This window comes from Bos javanicus, chromosome 17 (genome assembly GCF_032452875.1).
Source record: "Bos javanicus breed banteng chromosome 17, ARS-OSU_banteng_1.0, whole genome shotgun sequence".
Lineage (NCBI taxonomy): Eukaryota > Metazoa > Chordata > Mammalia > Artiodactyla > Bovidae > Bos > Bos javanicus.
In genome coordinates this window covers 5,310,873-5,327,461 of record NC_083884.1, presented here as the reverse complement: position 1 = coordinate 5,327,461, position 16,589 = coordinate 5,310,873, and the positions used below count along the sequence as shown (strand labels likewise).

The window sequence follows — 16,589 nt, the reverse complement described above, 5'->3', positions numbered from 1 at the left end:
GCAAGAATACTGAAGTAGGTAACCATTTCCTCCTCCAGGGGATTTTTCCTACCCAGACAGGGATCGAACCCATGTCTGTCTCCTGTGTCTCCTGCATTGGAAGGCAGATTCTTTACCACTGAGCTACCTGGGAAAGTCCCAGTTGGGCTACACACAGTTTTTTTAAAAATTTTTTAAATTGGTATGCACACAAAATACATATCCTTGGGCTTCCCAGGTGACTCAGTGGTAAAGAATCCGCCTGCCAAGCAGGAGATGCGGGTTCAACCCCTGGGTCTGGAACTTCCCCTGGAGAAGGAAATGGCAACCCACTCCAGTATTCTTGTCTGGGAAATCCCATAGACAGAGGAGACTGGCGGGCTACAGTCCATGGGGTTGCAAAGAGTCAGACACGACTGAGCGACTACACACACGACAACAGCAATGCATCCCTCTTAGGTCAGTACGTAGTTGTGGAATAGTAGGTGTGTGTTTAACTTTTTAAGATTCAATTCAGTTCAGTCACTCAGTCGTGTCCAACTCTGCGACCTCATGAACTGCAGCACGCCAGGCCTCCCTGTCCATCACCAACTCCTGGAGTTCACTCAAACTCGTGTCCATCGAGTCGGTGATGCCATCCAGCCATCTCATCCTCTGTCGTCCCCTTCTCCTCCTGCCCCCAATCCCTCCCAGCATCAGAGTCTTTTCCAATGAGTCAACTCTTCACATGAGGTGGCCAAAGTACTGGAGTTTCAGCTTTAGCATCATTCCTTCCAAAGAACACCCAGGACTGATCTCCTTTAGAATGGACTGGTTGGATCTCCTTGCAGTCCAAGGGACTCTCAGGAGTCTTCTCAAACACCACAGTTCAAAAGCATCAATTCTTCGGCACTCTGCCTTCTTCACAGTCCAACTCTCACATCCATACATGACCACAGGAAAAACCATAGCCTTGACGAGATGGACCTTTGTTGGCAAAGTAATGTCTCTGCTTTTGAATATGCTATCTAGGTTGGTCATAACTTTCCTCCCAGGGAGTGAGTGTCTTTTAATTTCATGGCCACAGTCACCATCTGCAGTGATTTTGGAGCCAAAAAAATAAAGTCTGACACTGTTTCCACTGTTTCCCCATCTATTTCCCATGAAGTGATGGGACCAGATGCCATGATCTTCGCTTTCTGAATGTTGAGCTTTAAGCCAATTTTTTCACTCTCCTCTTTCACTTTCATCAAGAGGCTTTTTAGTTCCTCTTCACTTTCTGCCATAGGGTGGTGTCATCTGCGTATCTGAAGTTATTGATATTTCTCCTGGCAATCTTGATTCCAGCTTGTGCTTCTTCCAGCCCAGCGTTTCTCATGATGTACTCTGCATAGAAGTTAAATAATCAGGGTGACAATATACAGCCTTGACGAACTCCTTTTCCTATTTGGAACCAGTCTGTTAGTCCATGTCCAGTTTTAACTGTTGCTTCCTGACCTGCATACAGGTTTCTCAAGAGGCAGTTGTATCATTTGACATTTCCACCAATAATATATGAGAGGCCAGTTTGTTCCACGTCCTCACTGGTTTAAGTCAGAATTTCCCTAATACCTAAAGACATTGGTTGTCTTATCATGGACTTATTTCCCATCTGTTTTTTGCTTTGTTTTTTGGTGAAATGCCTGTTCAGACTTTCCCCCTATTTTTTGGTTAGGTTGTTTGTCATTTTCTTATTCATTTGTAAGAATATTTTGTATATGTTTTATGTCTATCAGTTCTTTGTCTAATAGGTTTTGCAAATATTGTCCAATATATGGCTTGCCTATTCCTTTTTATAACAGTGTCTTTTAATTAATTTTTTTGGGGGGTTGCCGTGCTGGGTCTTCGTTGTTACACGGGCTTCTCTCTAGTTGCAGCAAGTGGGAGCTTCTCTCTGGTTGCAGTTGGAGGGCTTCTCATTGCATCGGCTTCTCTTGTTGCAAGAGCATGGGCTCTAGGGCACACGGACTTCGGTAGTTGCAGTTCCGGGGCACAGGCTCTGTAGTGGCACACAGGCTTAGGTGTCTCGTGACATGTGGGGTCCTCCCGGATCAGGGGTCACACCCATGTCTCCTACACTGGCAGGTGGATTCTTCATCACCGAGCCACCAGGGAAGCCCCATAACAGTGTCTTTTGAAGAGAAAAACATTTTAATTTTGATGAGGTCCAGTTGATTGTATTCTTTTTATAATTTATTCTTTGTGTGAGCTGTTTTAAAATTTTTGCCAAACCTAAGATTAAGATTTTTTCCTGTGTTTTCTTCTAGAAGGTTTATAGTTTTTAGCTCCTACATTTAGGCCTGTGTTTCATTTTGAGCTGATTTCTGTAATGTTGTAAAGTATAAGGGTCAGGATTCATTTTTCATGACTTGTTCCTTGGATGTCTTTTCCGTCTCTCCACTCTCTTGAAGAGCTTTATCTAGCCATATGGCTTTGAATATCATCTGAACATTGTTGTATACTAACTCTTAATTTACGTTTCCAGCCTAGACTGCCGTACTGAACTCTCTCCAGTCTCACAATTGTTGTTCTTGTTCAGTTGCCCAGTCGTGCCTGACTCCTCACGACCCCGTGGACTGCAGCATACCAGGCTTCCCTCTCCTTCACTGTCTCTCAGAGCTTGCTCAAACTCATGTCCATTGAGTTGGTGATGCCATCCAACCATCTCATTCTCTGTCACCACCTTCTCCTCCTGCCCTCAATCTTTCCCAGTATCAGGGTCTTTAGTCCACTGAGTCTGCTCTTCACATCAGGTAGCCAAAGTATTGCAGCTTCAGCTTCAGCATCAGTCCTTCCAATAAATATTCAAAGTTGATTTCCTTTAAGATTGACTGATTTTATCTCCTTGCTATCCAAAGGACTCTCAAGTCTTCTCCAGCACCACAGTTGGAAAGCATCAGCCTTCTTTATGATCCATCTCTCACATCCATACATGACTACTAGAAAAGGCATAGCTATTACTATACAGACTTTATCGGCAAAGCGATGTCTCTGTTTTTTAATACGCTGTGTAGATTTGTCATAGCTTTTCTTCAGGCTTCCCTGGTGGCTCAGACGGTAAAGCGTCTGCCTACAGTGCTGGAGACCCGGGTTCAGTCCCTGGGTCAGGAAGATCCTCTGGAGAAGGAAATGGCAAACCACTCCAGTACTCTTTCCTGGAAAATCCCATGGACGGAGGAGTCTGGTAGGCTACAGTCTATGGGGTCGCAAACAGTCGGACACTACTGAGCGACTTCACTTTCACTTCACTTTCTTCAGGCAGCAAGTGTCTTTTAGTTTCATGGCTGCAGTCACCATTCCCAGTGATTTTGGAGCACAAGAAAATAAAGTCTGTCACTATTTCCATTATTTCCCCATCTATTTGCCATGAAATGATGGGGACCAGATGCCATGATGTTAGTTTTTTGAATGTTGAGTTTTAAGCCAGCTTTTTCACTCTCCTCTTTCACCTTCATCTAGAGGCTCTTTAGTTCCTCTTTGTTTTCTGCCATTAGTGTGGTAGTGGTCTCAAAGTTACAGTTACCTATTGAACATTTCATTTCATATTTACTTGAAAAGCATCTCCAATTTGTCCAAAACTGAGCCCCTAATGTCCCCCTTCCCTTCCTCCACACCTGCCCCTCTCTTAGTCTTTGCCACGTAACTATATGTGAGCTTCTCTTGTTCAGGGCAAAATCTTAACACCCTCTTTGTCCTCTTTCTCTCGCACCCCACCTCTTGCTCTTTCTGTTGGCTCCACCCTCACACAGAAGCCCCCCTCTTCTCACTGCTTGCTTGTCACCACTCTAGTCCAGGCCACGGTCACCTCACCTAGGTGGCTGCTGAAGCGTTCTAACAGGTCTTCCGTGTATTATCTGAGTTAGGTATTGTCGTTTTCTGCTCAGGATTGTCTAGTGCCTTCTCATCTCACTTAGAAAAGTAGCTAGAGTCTTTAATGACATCTGAATTCTCATACCGTCTAACCCCTCATTACCTATTTGACTTCATCTCCCACCAGACTCACTCAACTCCAGTAGCACTGGTTTGGTTAGTGTTTCTAAAACAATCCACCTGCCCACCACAGGACCTGTGTACTTGCTATTTCCTCTGTCTGGGATCTTCTTCTAAGTATTTTAAATTCGGTTCATCTTCTTACTTCCCGTGGCTTCCTGATAGCTCAGTTGGTAAAGAATCCACCTGCAATACAGGAGACCCCAGTTCAATTCCTGGGTCAGGAAGATCTGCTGGAGAAAGGATAGGCTACCGACTCCCGTATTCTTGGGCTTCCCTTATGGCTCAGCCGGTAAAGAATCCGCCTGCAATGTGGGAGACCTGGGTTCAAACCTTGGGTTGGGACGATCCCCTGGAGAAGGGAAAGGCTACCCACTCCAGTATTCTGCCCTAGAGACTACCATGGACTGCTTAGTCCACGGGGTCACAAAGAGTCAGACACAACTGAGCAAGTTTCACTTCAGTTCAGTTCAGTCACTCAGTCGTGTCCGACTCTTTGTGACCCTGTGGACTGCAGCATGCCAGGCTTCCCTGTCCCATCACCAATTCCCAGAGCTTGCTCAAACTCATGTCCATCCAGCCGGTGATGCCATCCAACCGTCTCATCCTCTGTCATCCCCTTCTCCTGCCTTCAGTCTTTCCCAGCATCAGGGTCTTTTCTAATGAGTCGGTGCTTCGCATCAGGTGGCCAAAGTATTGGAGTTTCAGCTTCAGTGTCAGTCCTTCCAATGAATATTCAGGCTTGATTTCCTTTTGGATGGACTGGTTGGATCTCATTGCAGTGCAAGGGACTCTCAAGAGTCTTCTCCAACACCACAGTTCAAAAGCATCAATTCTTCAGCGCTCAGCTTTCTTTATAGTTCAACTCTCACATGCATACATGACTACTGGAAAAACCATAGCTTTGACTAGATAGACCTTTGTTGGCAAAGTAATGTCTCTGCTTTTTAATATGCTATCTAGATTGGTCATAGCTTGTCTTCCAAGGAGCAAGCATCTTTTAATTTCATGGCTGCAGTCACCATCTGCAGTGATTCTGGAGCCCAAGAAAATAAAGTCTCTCACTGTTTCCATTATTTCCCCGTCTATTCGACATGAAGTGATGGGACCAGATGCCATGACCTTAGTTTTCTGAATGTTGAGTTTTAGACCAACTTTTTCACTCTCCTCTTCTTTTTCCTCTCCTTTCTTTACTTTACTTTCTTTACTTTCTCCTTTACTTTAGGTCTTTATTCAAATGTCACCTTAGTGAGACCTCTTCTGGCCTTCATTTTTTTTGTTTCTTTTTTTAAATTTGTTGTTAGTTTCAGGTGTACAGAAAATGACTCAGTTATACATAGACATATACTCATTCTTTTTTAGATTGTTTTCCCACATAGGTTATTACAGATTATTGAGTAGAGTTTCCTGTGCTATACAGTAGATCCTTGTTGATTACCTAGATATTCTATATATAGTATGGTGTGTATGTTAATCCTGAGCTCCTAATTTATCCTTCCCTCCCATGTTTCCCCTTTGGTAACTATAAGTTTATTTTCAAAATCTGTGAGTTTATTTCTGTTTTGTAAGTGAATATGTATCTTTTGTGTTGTTTTTTGAAAAATAGATTCCACATGGGTTATAGCGAGTTATATTTGTCTTGTCTGATTTCACTTAGTATGATAATCTCCAGGTCCGTCCATGTTACTGCAAATAGCACTCTTTCATTTCTTTTTATGGCTGAATAATAGTAATATCCCATTGTATACATGTACCACACCTTCTTTACCCATCCCTGTGTTGATGGACGTTAGGTTGATTCCAGGTCTTGGCTATTGTGAATAGTGCTGTATTGATCACTGCATGTATCTTTTCATATGATTAGCCTTCCTCTTACATTGCAACACCTCTCCGGTACACACAGCTCATATTCTCCTTTGCTGCTTTGTTTTTCTTTGTAACAAGTGTCATCATCTGACGTACTGTATACTCTACTGATTGTATTTCTCATTATTCCCTCAATAGAATACAAGCTTTTTGAGAATTGTCTGTTTTGTTGCTTGCTTGCATTCCAGCCCCTAGACCAGACCCTGGTAATATTTACTGAGTGAATGAATGTAAGTAACATTTTAGGTGCAATATTTTTTTTCCTCTGAATATAAAGTGGAGACACTATCTTTTTTAACCTTTCCTTTATTTTAATAATAAAAAATGTTAAACACATTCAAAGGAATGTTTCAACATACAGGCAAGGTATAAATAGTGATGACAACAGATAGCAGCCACTTTCCTACTACCCGGGTTAAGAAACAAAGCTGTCAGTCCTTCTGACACCTCCTTGTTGCTTTCCCGTATCTCATTTTCCCTCATCTGCTCCCTCTATAACCCTTGTTCCGAGTTTTCCTTATTGTCGTCGTTGGTTTTCTGAATAGTTTTACTACATGTGAATGTCTCATTCCGTTACGTGTGTTTCTGAACTTTGTGTAAATGGGATCCTGCTGGGAGCGTTCTGTTTGTTCTCTCTGATCTTCCTGAGAGCCGTCCATGTTGATGCATGGAGCTCGAGATCATTTATTTTCACACCTGTATATTAATAGTATCCCCATTGCGTAAGGAAATTGTAGTTTATCGGTTTTACTGTAATTACAAATTTAGGGTTGTTTTCTTGTATTTTTATGCTAAAAACAGTGTTGTTATGAACATATTTGTGCCCGTCTCATGTTAAAGTGTTTGTCATTCAGCCGTGTTCAACTCTTTACAACCCTATGGACTGTAGCCTGCCAGGCTTCTCTGTCCATGGAATTCTCTAGGCAAGATATGGGAGTGGGTTGCCATGCCCTCCTCCAGGGGATCTTCCCAACCCAGGGACTGAACCCAGGTCTCCTGCATTGCAGGCGGATTCTTTGCCATCTGAGCTGTCAGGAAAGCCCCGTGTCTCGTGGAACACGTGCAAGTTTTTATAGGGCATGTTTTTATGAGTAAAATTGCTATTCCATAGGGTATATGCATCTTTAATTTTACTGGTTAATGCCAAACTGTTTTCAAAAGTAGTTGTACAAATTTATACACCAATTGGCAGTGTACAAGAATTGCTATTAAGTTTTCCTAAGGTAGAAGATTAAAAAATAGCATCTCACATCAGTCTTAATGTGCATTTTCCTGTTTTCTTGCGAGGCTGATGTCTTTTCAGATTTAATTGGCCACTTCTGTTTCCTCTTCTGTAAAGTGCACATCTGTGTTACCCGCTCTTTTTGACTGGGGTGTTGGTGTGTGGGAGGCCTTCACGTTTTCTGCATATGTACCCTTTGTCAGAGCCTGTAATGCAGACCCCTTCCCCACTTTGTAGCTTGTATATTTTCACTGTCTTTGGGTGAATAGGAATTCCAGATTTTCAAGCAATTGAATCTAACAGTCTCTTCTTCATAACTTGCGCTTGTTTATTTTTAAGAAGCTCTTTGATACCTAAGGTCATCTGGACGCCTCCCGCCCTTCTGTCCCAGTATGCTGCCCTCAGAGCGCTCCTCTGACCAGTCCTTGACAGTCTGTTCTCCAGAAGAGACCTAAAACGCAGTCACACTGGCAGAGGTGACTGAGACCAGGCCAGTTTTAGAAAACATTTTTACATAAATAGGAATCAAATGAGAGCTAGCCTGTAATGTTTTGTTTTACCTCTTTTTTCTAGCTGTGATTTTCATTGTGGCATTCCTGGTGACTCAGTGGTAAAGAACCCTTCTGCCAGTGCGGGAGACGCAGGTTCTATCCCTGGGTCGGGAAGATCCCCTGGAGAAGGAAATGGCAGCCCACTCTAGGATTCTTGCCTGGGAGCTCCCAGGGACAGAGGAGCCTGGCAGGCTGAGTCCATGGGGTTGCAAAAGACTCAGACATGACTTAGCGACAAAATAACAACAGTTTTCATTGATTCTAGTGGCTTACAGGGAAAAGATTTGGTCCTGAAATCAAACTCCATTCTTGTAAGGTAAACCCAGGTTATAACTTTAATAATTTGACCTTATCTTAGTAGATACTTAGACAAATCAGTTTTCATTTTAAAGCTTGTTTTAAAAGTGATTGCCATGCAAAACTTATCTAGACATAGAAAATGAGATCAATATGGGTTAATTAAAGTCTGTATTAAGAATGTTTAAACAAATTTTTAATGTAATACTGTTAACTTGAATGTTGTTAACCAAAGGATGCTATGCTATGCTAAGTCACTTCAGTCGTGTCGGACTCTGTGTGACCCCATAGATGGCAGCCCACCAGGCTCCCCCATCCCTGGGATTCTCTAGGCAAGAACACTGGAGTGGGTTGCCATTTCCTACTCAATGCATGAAAGGAAAAGTGAAAGGATAGTTAGGAAGAAATTAAGTGCCTTCTTGGTGCTTGAAAAATATGTTCATTTCGGAAGTGCAGAATCCTGGGGTTATAGAGGGCCCTTAGGGGCTCTTGTGAGGCGACCATCAGGCAGAGGAGTTCCTTCTGCAGCACCTCTGCCCTTGGACTGAAGGCCTTGCCAAGGCAGGCAGTGTGGGTAAACCAGTTGTGTCCATGCACTCCTGTTGACAAAGTTTATTTGCTTAGCGTACACCTTTTTTTCACTGTGGTTGGGTAAACTTCACATCACTTTCTACCTTTGAAAAGTAAAAAACTGATTCTTGTTTCACTTACAACACTTTTCTAACATCAGTTGTATGTGGGTATTTTTCTTCCACACAGACAGTTCTCTGATTTTCTGGACACTAGCTGGGTGTCCTGAAATTCAGTTGCCTTCTGATCCTGTGGCCCCCACCTCAGCACCACACAGTTGGAAACTCTGGGGCGTCACCTGTGCTTCTGACTGGTCAGCTATAAAGTGGTTCCCACAGCCCCCTCAGGAGCCTCAGTCATTTGTTCGAGCAGCTCACAGAGCTCAGGAAGCAATTGACTTATTACCTCACCGGTTCATTACGGAAGTATTAAAGATGGAGACGTCCATCGGGCAAGGTCTGGAAGGGCTCTGAACACCGGCTCCTGTGCCCATGGGGTTTGGAGGGCACCACCCTTCTTGTTTGTGGATGCTCCCAGACCAGCTGCTGTAGGGATTTTCACACAGGCTTCATTGCGTGGGCACGGCTGATTAAATAATTGTCCAGAGGTTGGGGAGTGAGGGTGAAAATTCCCACCTAATCACAGTTTAGTTCCCTTGGCAACCAGTTTCAAGCAATGGTTATCTAGGGGCTTTCCAGGAACCATATTAATATAAAGGCTGTTGTGGTTGAAAAGTGCTTGTTGTGAATAACAAAAGAGACTCCTTTCACCTTTAATGGCTCTGGGACTGTTTCAGGAACCAAACTGGAGACCAAATATTACAACTAAAGATGCCTCCTTGGCTCTTATCACTTAGGAGATTAACAGGTTTTAGGAGCTCTGTGCCTAGAATGGGACCAAAACAAAGTATGTATGTATTATTATAAATCACAGGATCATACTCGTACTTCTTACAAGTTCCAAATCAGTGGGTTCTAAATAAAGGAAATTTTATCTCACTAAAAAAAATCAACGTCGTGTGGAGGTTTAAACCGTCAAATAGGTGAATTTAGATTCCCCTGCAGTCGGAGGAGTAAGTCCTCACTCTGTGTCGGGCAGTGTACTAGGTAGTATCTCTCTCATTTAGCCTTCCACAGCACGGCGAGCGCGGTTCTCGGTAACGGCAGCCCTAATGGACAGGTGAGGACCTTGGCCAGTGAAGTTAGAAGGACCCTGTGCCCGGTAGCACTGCACGGTGGGGCAGCCGGGCCTGGCACACATGCTGCCTGAGTCCAGAGCTCCTTCTGGTAATTTCTATGGAAGAACAGTACTAGTAATAGGGATGTTTTACTAAGGATCTAAATGAATAACAAATACAGATTTGGGGAGGCTGTGCCCAGTATCGACTATACCTAATGCAAGTCTGACCAGAAAATTGGAAATAAAAGTTCTCAAAGAATCCGTATTCCATTTACTCATAAACTGCACTTAGGTCTTGAGGCTGGTTAGTAGCAGTTTTGAAACCGTGTAACTCAGATTGGGACTTGAACCCATGTTCTTTTAGAATCACTCACCTGGTGACTGGACTTACTGAGGCTCAGGTTCTTTGTGTCTCAGCGCAGAGGGAATCCAGTGAGAGGCAAAGTGACAGGCAAGAAGTAGTAGGTGTATCGATAGAGGATGCTTGTGAGAGATGCAGTCGGGCAGTCAAGAGGCCTGTGCCCCAGAATTAAGCAGCTGCATTTTTATAATCGCAGGCAAGCAGGGGCGGGGGGTAGACTGCCCTCTTCAGTAGACCTCAGGCTTACGTCCCTAACCCCCCATAGTACCCTGCAGGAGAGCGTCTGACCCTGCGAGGTCAAACTGTAATTACCATAGTACTTGTTCACATCAGCAGAAGGATGGTAGCATTTTTTCTTTCGCTTAATGACCGGGGGCATATCTCGTGCTTTTATGGTTAAGCAAGCTGCTCTGTTCCACGCCGTTCTGAGAGCTTCCTTGAGCGATCATTAACTTACCGTGGTCTCCCGAAGTTCCCTGGGTTTCCCTCTGTTTGTGATCCCCTGTTGGGACTTCTCCAGCTACCTGTGTAACTTCGCTGTTCTGTCCATATCAGTTTTGCCTTCCTTGTTTGAGTATCTGCTCCACAGCTGCTTTCTCTCGTAGTTTCTCTCATGTATCGCAACCACCCTGCTTATTATTATTAGCTTTTCCTCCTCCTAGGCCTATCGTTCTGCCTCTGATTTTCCTCCTTTTCACTGTGTTTTCTAACCCTTATTAATTCCTAGGAGAGCACACTCTTAACCTTTTTCATGATGTACCTCTTTTGCTGCCTAACAAAAACACCCACAACTTGGTGACCTGGAGCTCTGTTACTTCCCACAGTTGCCTGGTGGCTTTCAGCTGGAAGGTCCCCTGGGCTCTGGGAGCAGCTGGAACCATTGGACCTCCGTCGCTGTGGGCTTTCATCCAGAACGGAGGCTGAACGGGGCTTCCTCACACTGCAACAGCCGTGATCCCACATGGCTGGCACTTGTTTATTAGGCCTCATTTTCCAGGTTTTATAGGCTAAGCTCATTGTCACTGTAGAAGCCTCCCCAAGGGTGTGGATTGAGAGGGCTGATTGGAGCCATTGTTGTAAGTTAATTATAACAGTATACTTTGCTCACCTCCTCATTGCCTTCTGTGTGCTTGGGCACTCAGTCGTGTCCAACTCTTTGCAACCCCATGGGCTGTAGCCCGCCAGGTTCTTTGTCCATGGGGATTCTCCAGGCAAGAATACTGGAGTGGGTACCTTATCCCTTCTACAGGGGATTTTCCTGACCCAGAAATTGAACCAGAGTCTCCTGCATTGCAGGTGGCTTCTTTACCGTCTGAGCCACCAGAGAAGCCCAGTTGCCTTCTAGGAGCCTGCGCTTCCTGTGATCATACTGTCTCCTGAATAGTTGCCCCTGAGTGGAGGTCCGTCAACATCCCCCTTATCTCAGAACCAGAGGGCCAGGTTCTGCCATCCCAATGTTCTTGTTCAAGCTTTCTGGAAAAAAACCCTCTTCTCCCCACAAGTGCCTTTAAGTTAACAAGATGTACTTTTACTGCCCGTTTACCGTTAGCATCATCCGCTGCTGCCCTCAGCTTCAGTCCTCCTTGTGTTCTTGTATCCCTAGTGCAGGGCCTGGTACATAGTGGTAAAGGTTTTGTGTTGTCCTGACACCTGGTACCAAAGCCTTTCATTTCTGACCAGATGAATTCAAGGTATTTTTTTAGTTGTCATCATTTCATGCTATCCGGCCCTGTTAAACTATCTCCTTGCCAGAAACCTTCTTATCTTTGTCAGAAAAAAAGGAAAAAAATTCCTTTTATTTTTTTAAACAACTTCAGTTGAATCGGCAGCTTCAGATGCCCTGCATGTTAACCCATCTTCTTCTCAAGGCTTGAGCTATTCATTCCCTGGGGTCAGTACTTATTTTGTTTCTTACCTGCCTCCTACCTTCCCAATCCCTTAAGAATGTAAGCTTGGAAGAATGCATTTGAATCAGTTCTAGTGAGGTGGATGAAACCGGAGCCTATTATACAGAGTGAAGTAAGTCAGAAAGAAAAACACCAATACAGTATATTAATGCATATATATGGAAGTTAGAAAGATGGTAACGATGACCCTATAGTGAGACAGCAAAAGAGATACAGATGTTAAGAACAGACTTTTGGACTCTGTGGGAGAAGGCGAGGGTGGGATGGTTTGAGAGAATAGCACTGAAACATATATATTACCATATGTGAAATAGATCGCCAGTCCAGGTTTGATGCACGAGACGGTGCTCAGGGCTGGTGCACTGGGATGACCCTAAGGGGTGGAATGGGGAGGGAGGTGGGACGGGGGTTCAGGATGGGGAACACATGTACACCCATGGCTGATTCATGTCAATGTATGGCAGAACCACTACAATATTGTGAAGTAATTAGCCTCCAATTTAAAAAAAAAAAAAATGAAGAATGTAAGCTTGGGAGGGAAGGAATGTTTTTCTGTATCTCCTAAAATAGTACCTGGCATTTAGAAGGTACTTAATCTCTGTTGAATGAATAAGTGAATGAAATAAAAAGTTTTCTAAGATACTTTAAGTAAAAATCTGTTACTGAAAGTGTGTATAGAAAGTGAAACAGTTAGTTAATCTGTTGTGTCCAACTCTTTGCGACCCCATGGACTGCAGCCCGCCAGGCTCCTCTGTCCACTGATTTTCCAGGCAAGAATACTTGCGTGGGTAGCCATTCTCTTCTCCAGGGGATCTTCCCCACCCAAGGATCAAACCTGGGTCTCCTGAATCACAGGCAGATTCTTTACCTTCTAAGCCACAAGGGAAGCCCTAAGTGTGCATAATACAGTCCATTTATGTTTTTAAATATTGTGTATATAACCCTAGAAAATTTCTTAATGGGCACACAATACAATGCTGACAGTAATTCTCTTGGGTGGGAAGGAGAGGAATAAATGCAGAGTGGAGACTTTATAATTTTGAGCATATGCCATTTTTACAATATTTTAATCTTAAAAATAAAGGCTTTACAAATCAAAACTGTCCAATATAAACATATTAAATGTTTTCCTTTATAGAGGTACATAGAGAAATGGCCAGAGACTATGCATGTGTGTTAATAGTGAATACAGATGTCTTATCATATGTTATATCCTATTTTTTCACTTAGCATAATATAGCAGATGTTTTTACATCATTAAAAAATATTATTAAAAGTGCAGTTTTAGTGAATATTGAATTGGATGGGTAAATTTTATACTTTATTGTTGAACAGTTTGCACTTATAAACAAGACTTGAGGAAATACTTCGTTCATAATATCTTTGTGACATTTTGCTGGTACCTTTAAATAGAAGAGTCATAGAAATAGTGTTACCTGGTTAAAACATACTCTTATATCATTTGAAGTAATAAGCAGTTGAAAATAACTGAGGGGTATTTGAACTTTTCAGTAAATTGCCTTTCGGGGCGGCTCTTGCCATCACTTCTTCAATCTTTGCAGAGAACAGCAGTATTTAAAAGTATCCAGCCTTTTAAATACTCAGTTTTCACTTAAAGTGTAGCCTTAATGATGTCCATACTTGGCACAGACAGTTATTTATCTATAATTTTGCTTCTTTGACTTTGAACATACTTAAAGAGGGACCTACTGATACTTTAAAATTAAGGTATGCTCAGTAATGTTTGAATATGGTTAGCATCTTATTAAGCTGATCTGTTCCCTTCAGGGAAGTTAAAAAGCTATGAAAGGCTCGGTGACTTCGCAAAGCAGTGTACAGTTAGGGTATGTGATATACTTCGTCAAAACAACTTTTCCTCAGGAGAGATACACTCTTTCATTAAGGCATGTAACAAACCACCTTATATTTTACTATCATTGGTGTTAATGCTCCGTCTTATAACTCTCCTCTGTTCACAGGTTAAAGTATTACACAATCAGCTGGTCCTTTTTCACAATGCCATTGCCGCTTACTTTGCTGGGAATCAGAAGCAGCTTGAACAGACACTTAAACAGTTCCATATCAAATTGAAAACCCCTGGAGTTGACGCCCCATCTTGGCTTGAAGAACAGTAAAATCCACCTGGAGACAAAGAGAAAGTCACATTGTTATATTTCTAAACAAACCTAGTAAGAATTAAGCAGAATTGGGGGAAGAGGGAAGGGGTGACAACCATTGTAGTGATTCTTGCACAAACAGCTTTAATTTTTCCCTTTTTCATACTTTAACAATTGAGCTGTTAAATTTGATGCGAAGGTGGGTGGTTTTAATGTAAACGTAATTTCTATAACCTGAACACAATAATCTCCCTTTTTGAGAAATCCTTTTGTATTGTGAGGGTTGATGGCTATTTCTGTAGTTTGAAAACACCTAATACAGATTTGCACTGACAAGATAAAAATTCAAGGTTTTTGGTCCTGCAAATGAGGACCAGTTGTAACTTTTCCAAAGGAAGGTTTACATGATTTGTATCAACATCAGATATTTTATATAAGAATATATTAAACATCTTTAAGAGAGTCTTTCATGTATTGTCTTAAAGAGAAAAAGAGACTATTTTGCAGAGTAATATTATATGGTGTTCCTGCAGCACCCACACAGAGGCGGCAGCTCTGATGAATGACTGATTGGCTTGTGGAGTTGTGGCAGATACCTTTTTAAAAATGAATCTGTACCACTGTAATTTTGTTTAGAATTTTTCTTGAAGACGCAGGAATCACACTGTCATTTCTTTGAGGGTTTTGAACTTAAGAATTTGCATCACCCAAAGTCATGGAGCGGTTCTGTTAGCAATTTCTTTTGATTCATAATGAAACCTGATTGAGAGAATTTTTTTGACAGATGGATCTGGGAGTAGAAATTCTCAATGGTTTCTAGAGTGGAAATCTGTGCTTATTAGAAAGCTAGTTTTTGGGTAAATTGCATTTTGACAGAAGTGGATTCCTAGACAGCTTTCATTGACTTCCATATGTAACAATACCGGTTAAGCCTTAAATCACAGATATGTGCCTTCTCAGATACAGTAATTCTCATTCAACCAATGTACATAAATCCATAAAGAAGCCCCTTTCAGATAATGTTTGATGTGTCTGTTCCTTCCTTGGAAAGGAGCACTGTGTATAAATGTTGAGTTTCTTTATATTCATTGAGCACATTTAAGGTTTATGGAGAAATCAACTTTTGAATTTGCCATTTGGATTTTCTTTGTTCTTTTTGTGAAAGGGGAAGATGGAGGACTTGTTTGCCCTGAGTAAAGGAAAAGTAACGTGGGTCCGTGTGGTGGGAGCAAGTAGACGGGGGCTGGAAAGGCCAGTACTGTTTCAGTTGCTCAGCACTGTTGGTCTTGTTTTATGGCCTTCTGTGTGATTTTATCAGTAATGTAACCCTTTTTCAGTATAAGTTCTCTTGATTTTTGTCATAGATTAATATCTTGAGATGCATCTCTTCACCTGTTCATTTCTTTTGTGTTGAAATGAAGTACTTAAAATTACTGTTATACCAGAACTTCATGGACTGTAAGATTTGTTATATATGTTCAAATGCCATTTAGCTGGCTTTTTAATTAATATGCTTGTTTTCAATGCTTAACACAGTGTATGTAATGTGACTGTAAATCATAAACCTATTTTACATCATTCCCTCCTGTATATTTGTACTCTGAGAGAGCCTTATTTTATTCTTCCAGCAGAATTACTACTTGTGATAGTTCATTTACATTCCCCAGAATGTGCCTCTGGTGTGAATTTTGTATTCTTATTAAAAGTGTTTGCTGCAGTACCTCATATCTCTCTCTGCCTCTTCATAATTCAGAATAAGAAACAACTATTTGGAAAAAGAGAGGCCGTGTGATTTGCCTTTGGAAACAGTGACAATGACCAGAAAACGGTGCTTCTATCCCTTAGATTGTGTTATTTCAGTAAGTTACTCTTCCCTCAGTGGGACTCTGCTGGGAGCAGAACGTGTCCACTCTTACATACTTCAGCGTAGCTCAGTAATGAAATCATCTCATTTTCAGAAGAAACTAAATTTTCAGTAATGTTAAGTAGTGAGTACATGTGCCAAAGAAATAAGTGGATTAATATGTTGTTTAATTGTATCAGTCGTATCTGACTGTTTTGTGACCCCACGGACTGTAGCCCGCCAAGCTCCTCTGTCCATGGTGTTTCCCAGGCAAGAGTACAGGAGTGAGTTGCCATTTCCTTCTCCAGGGGATCTTCCTGACCCAGGGACTGAACCCTCCTCTTCTGCATTGGCAGGCAGATTCTTTACCACTGAGCCACCAGGGTAGCCAGATTAACATATTAGCCAGTGGTTTATTTACTTTGTTAGGAAAGCAACTCATATTCATTGTATTAAGAGGAAAAAAACTAGAAGAAAATCTCAAAAATTGAGGATAACTTCCCAAATCATTAAGTACTGCATGGGACCCCTTAACTCCCTCTGATGTTAGATACTTTAGTTACCAGTTGTTTGTGTTATAGGCTCTAGTTTGAATATCCTTTCACACACACGCAAACCAGGTTATTACCTTAGGTTAGATTCGTAAAGTGAATATGAGCCCTCACAAAGTGTATGAGTTTATTATGCAT

The 16,589-nt window shown here is 42.1% G+C and overlaps 1 protein-coding gene across 9 annotated transcripts in view; it reads left to right on the top strand.

Moving 5' to 3' along the window:
• The window catches only part of ARFIP1 (ADP ribosylation factor interacting protein 1), a 138,426-nt gene extending 122,649 nt beyond the window's left edge, over window positions 1-15,777 (top strand). For all 9 annotated transcript variants that reach the window (XM_061383966.1, XM_061383964.1, XM_061383969.1 and 6 more), the window contains one exon: window positions 13,920-15,777. In XM_061383966.1, coding sequence (XP_061239950.1) covers window positions 13,920-14,075 — 156 coding nt within the window. In that variant the 3' untranslated portion in view covers window positions 14,076-15,777. The remainder of the gene's footprint in view (window positions 1-13,919) is intronic.
• Window positions 15,778-16,589: the final 812 nt, after the last annotated feature.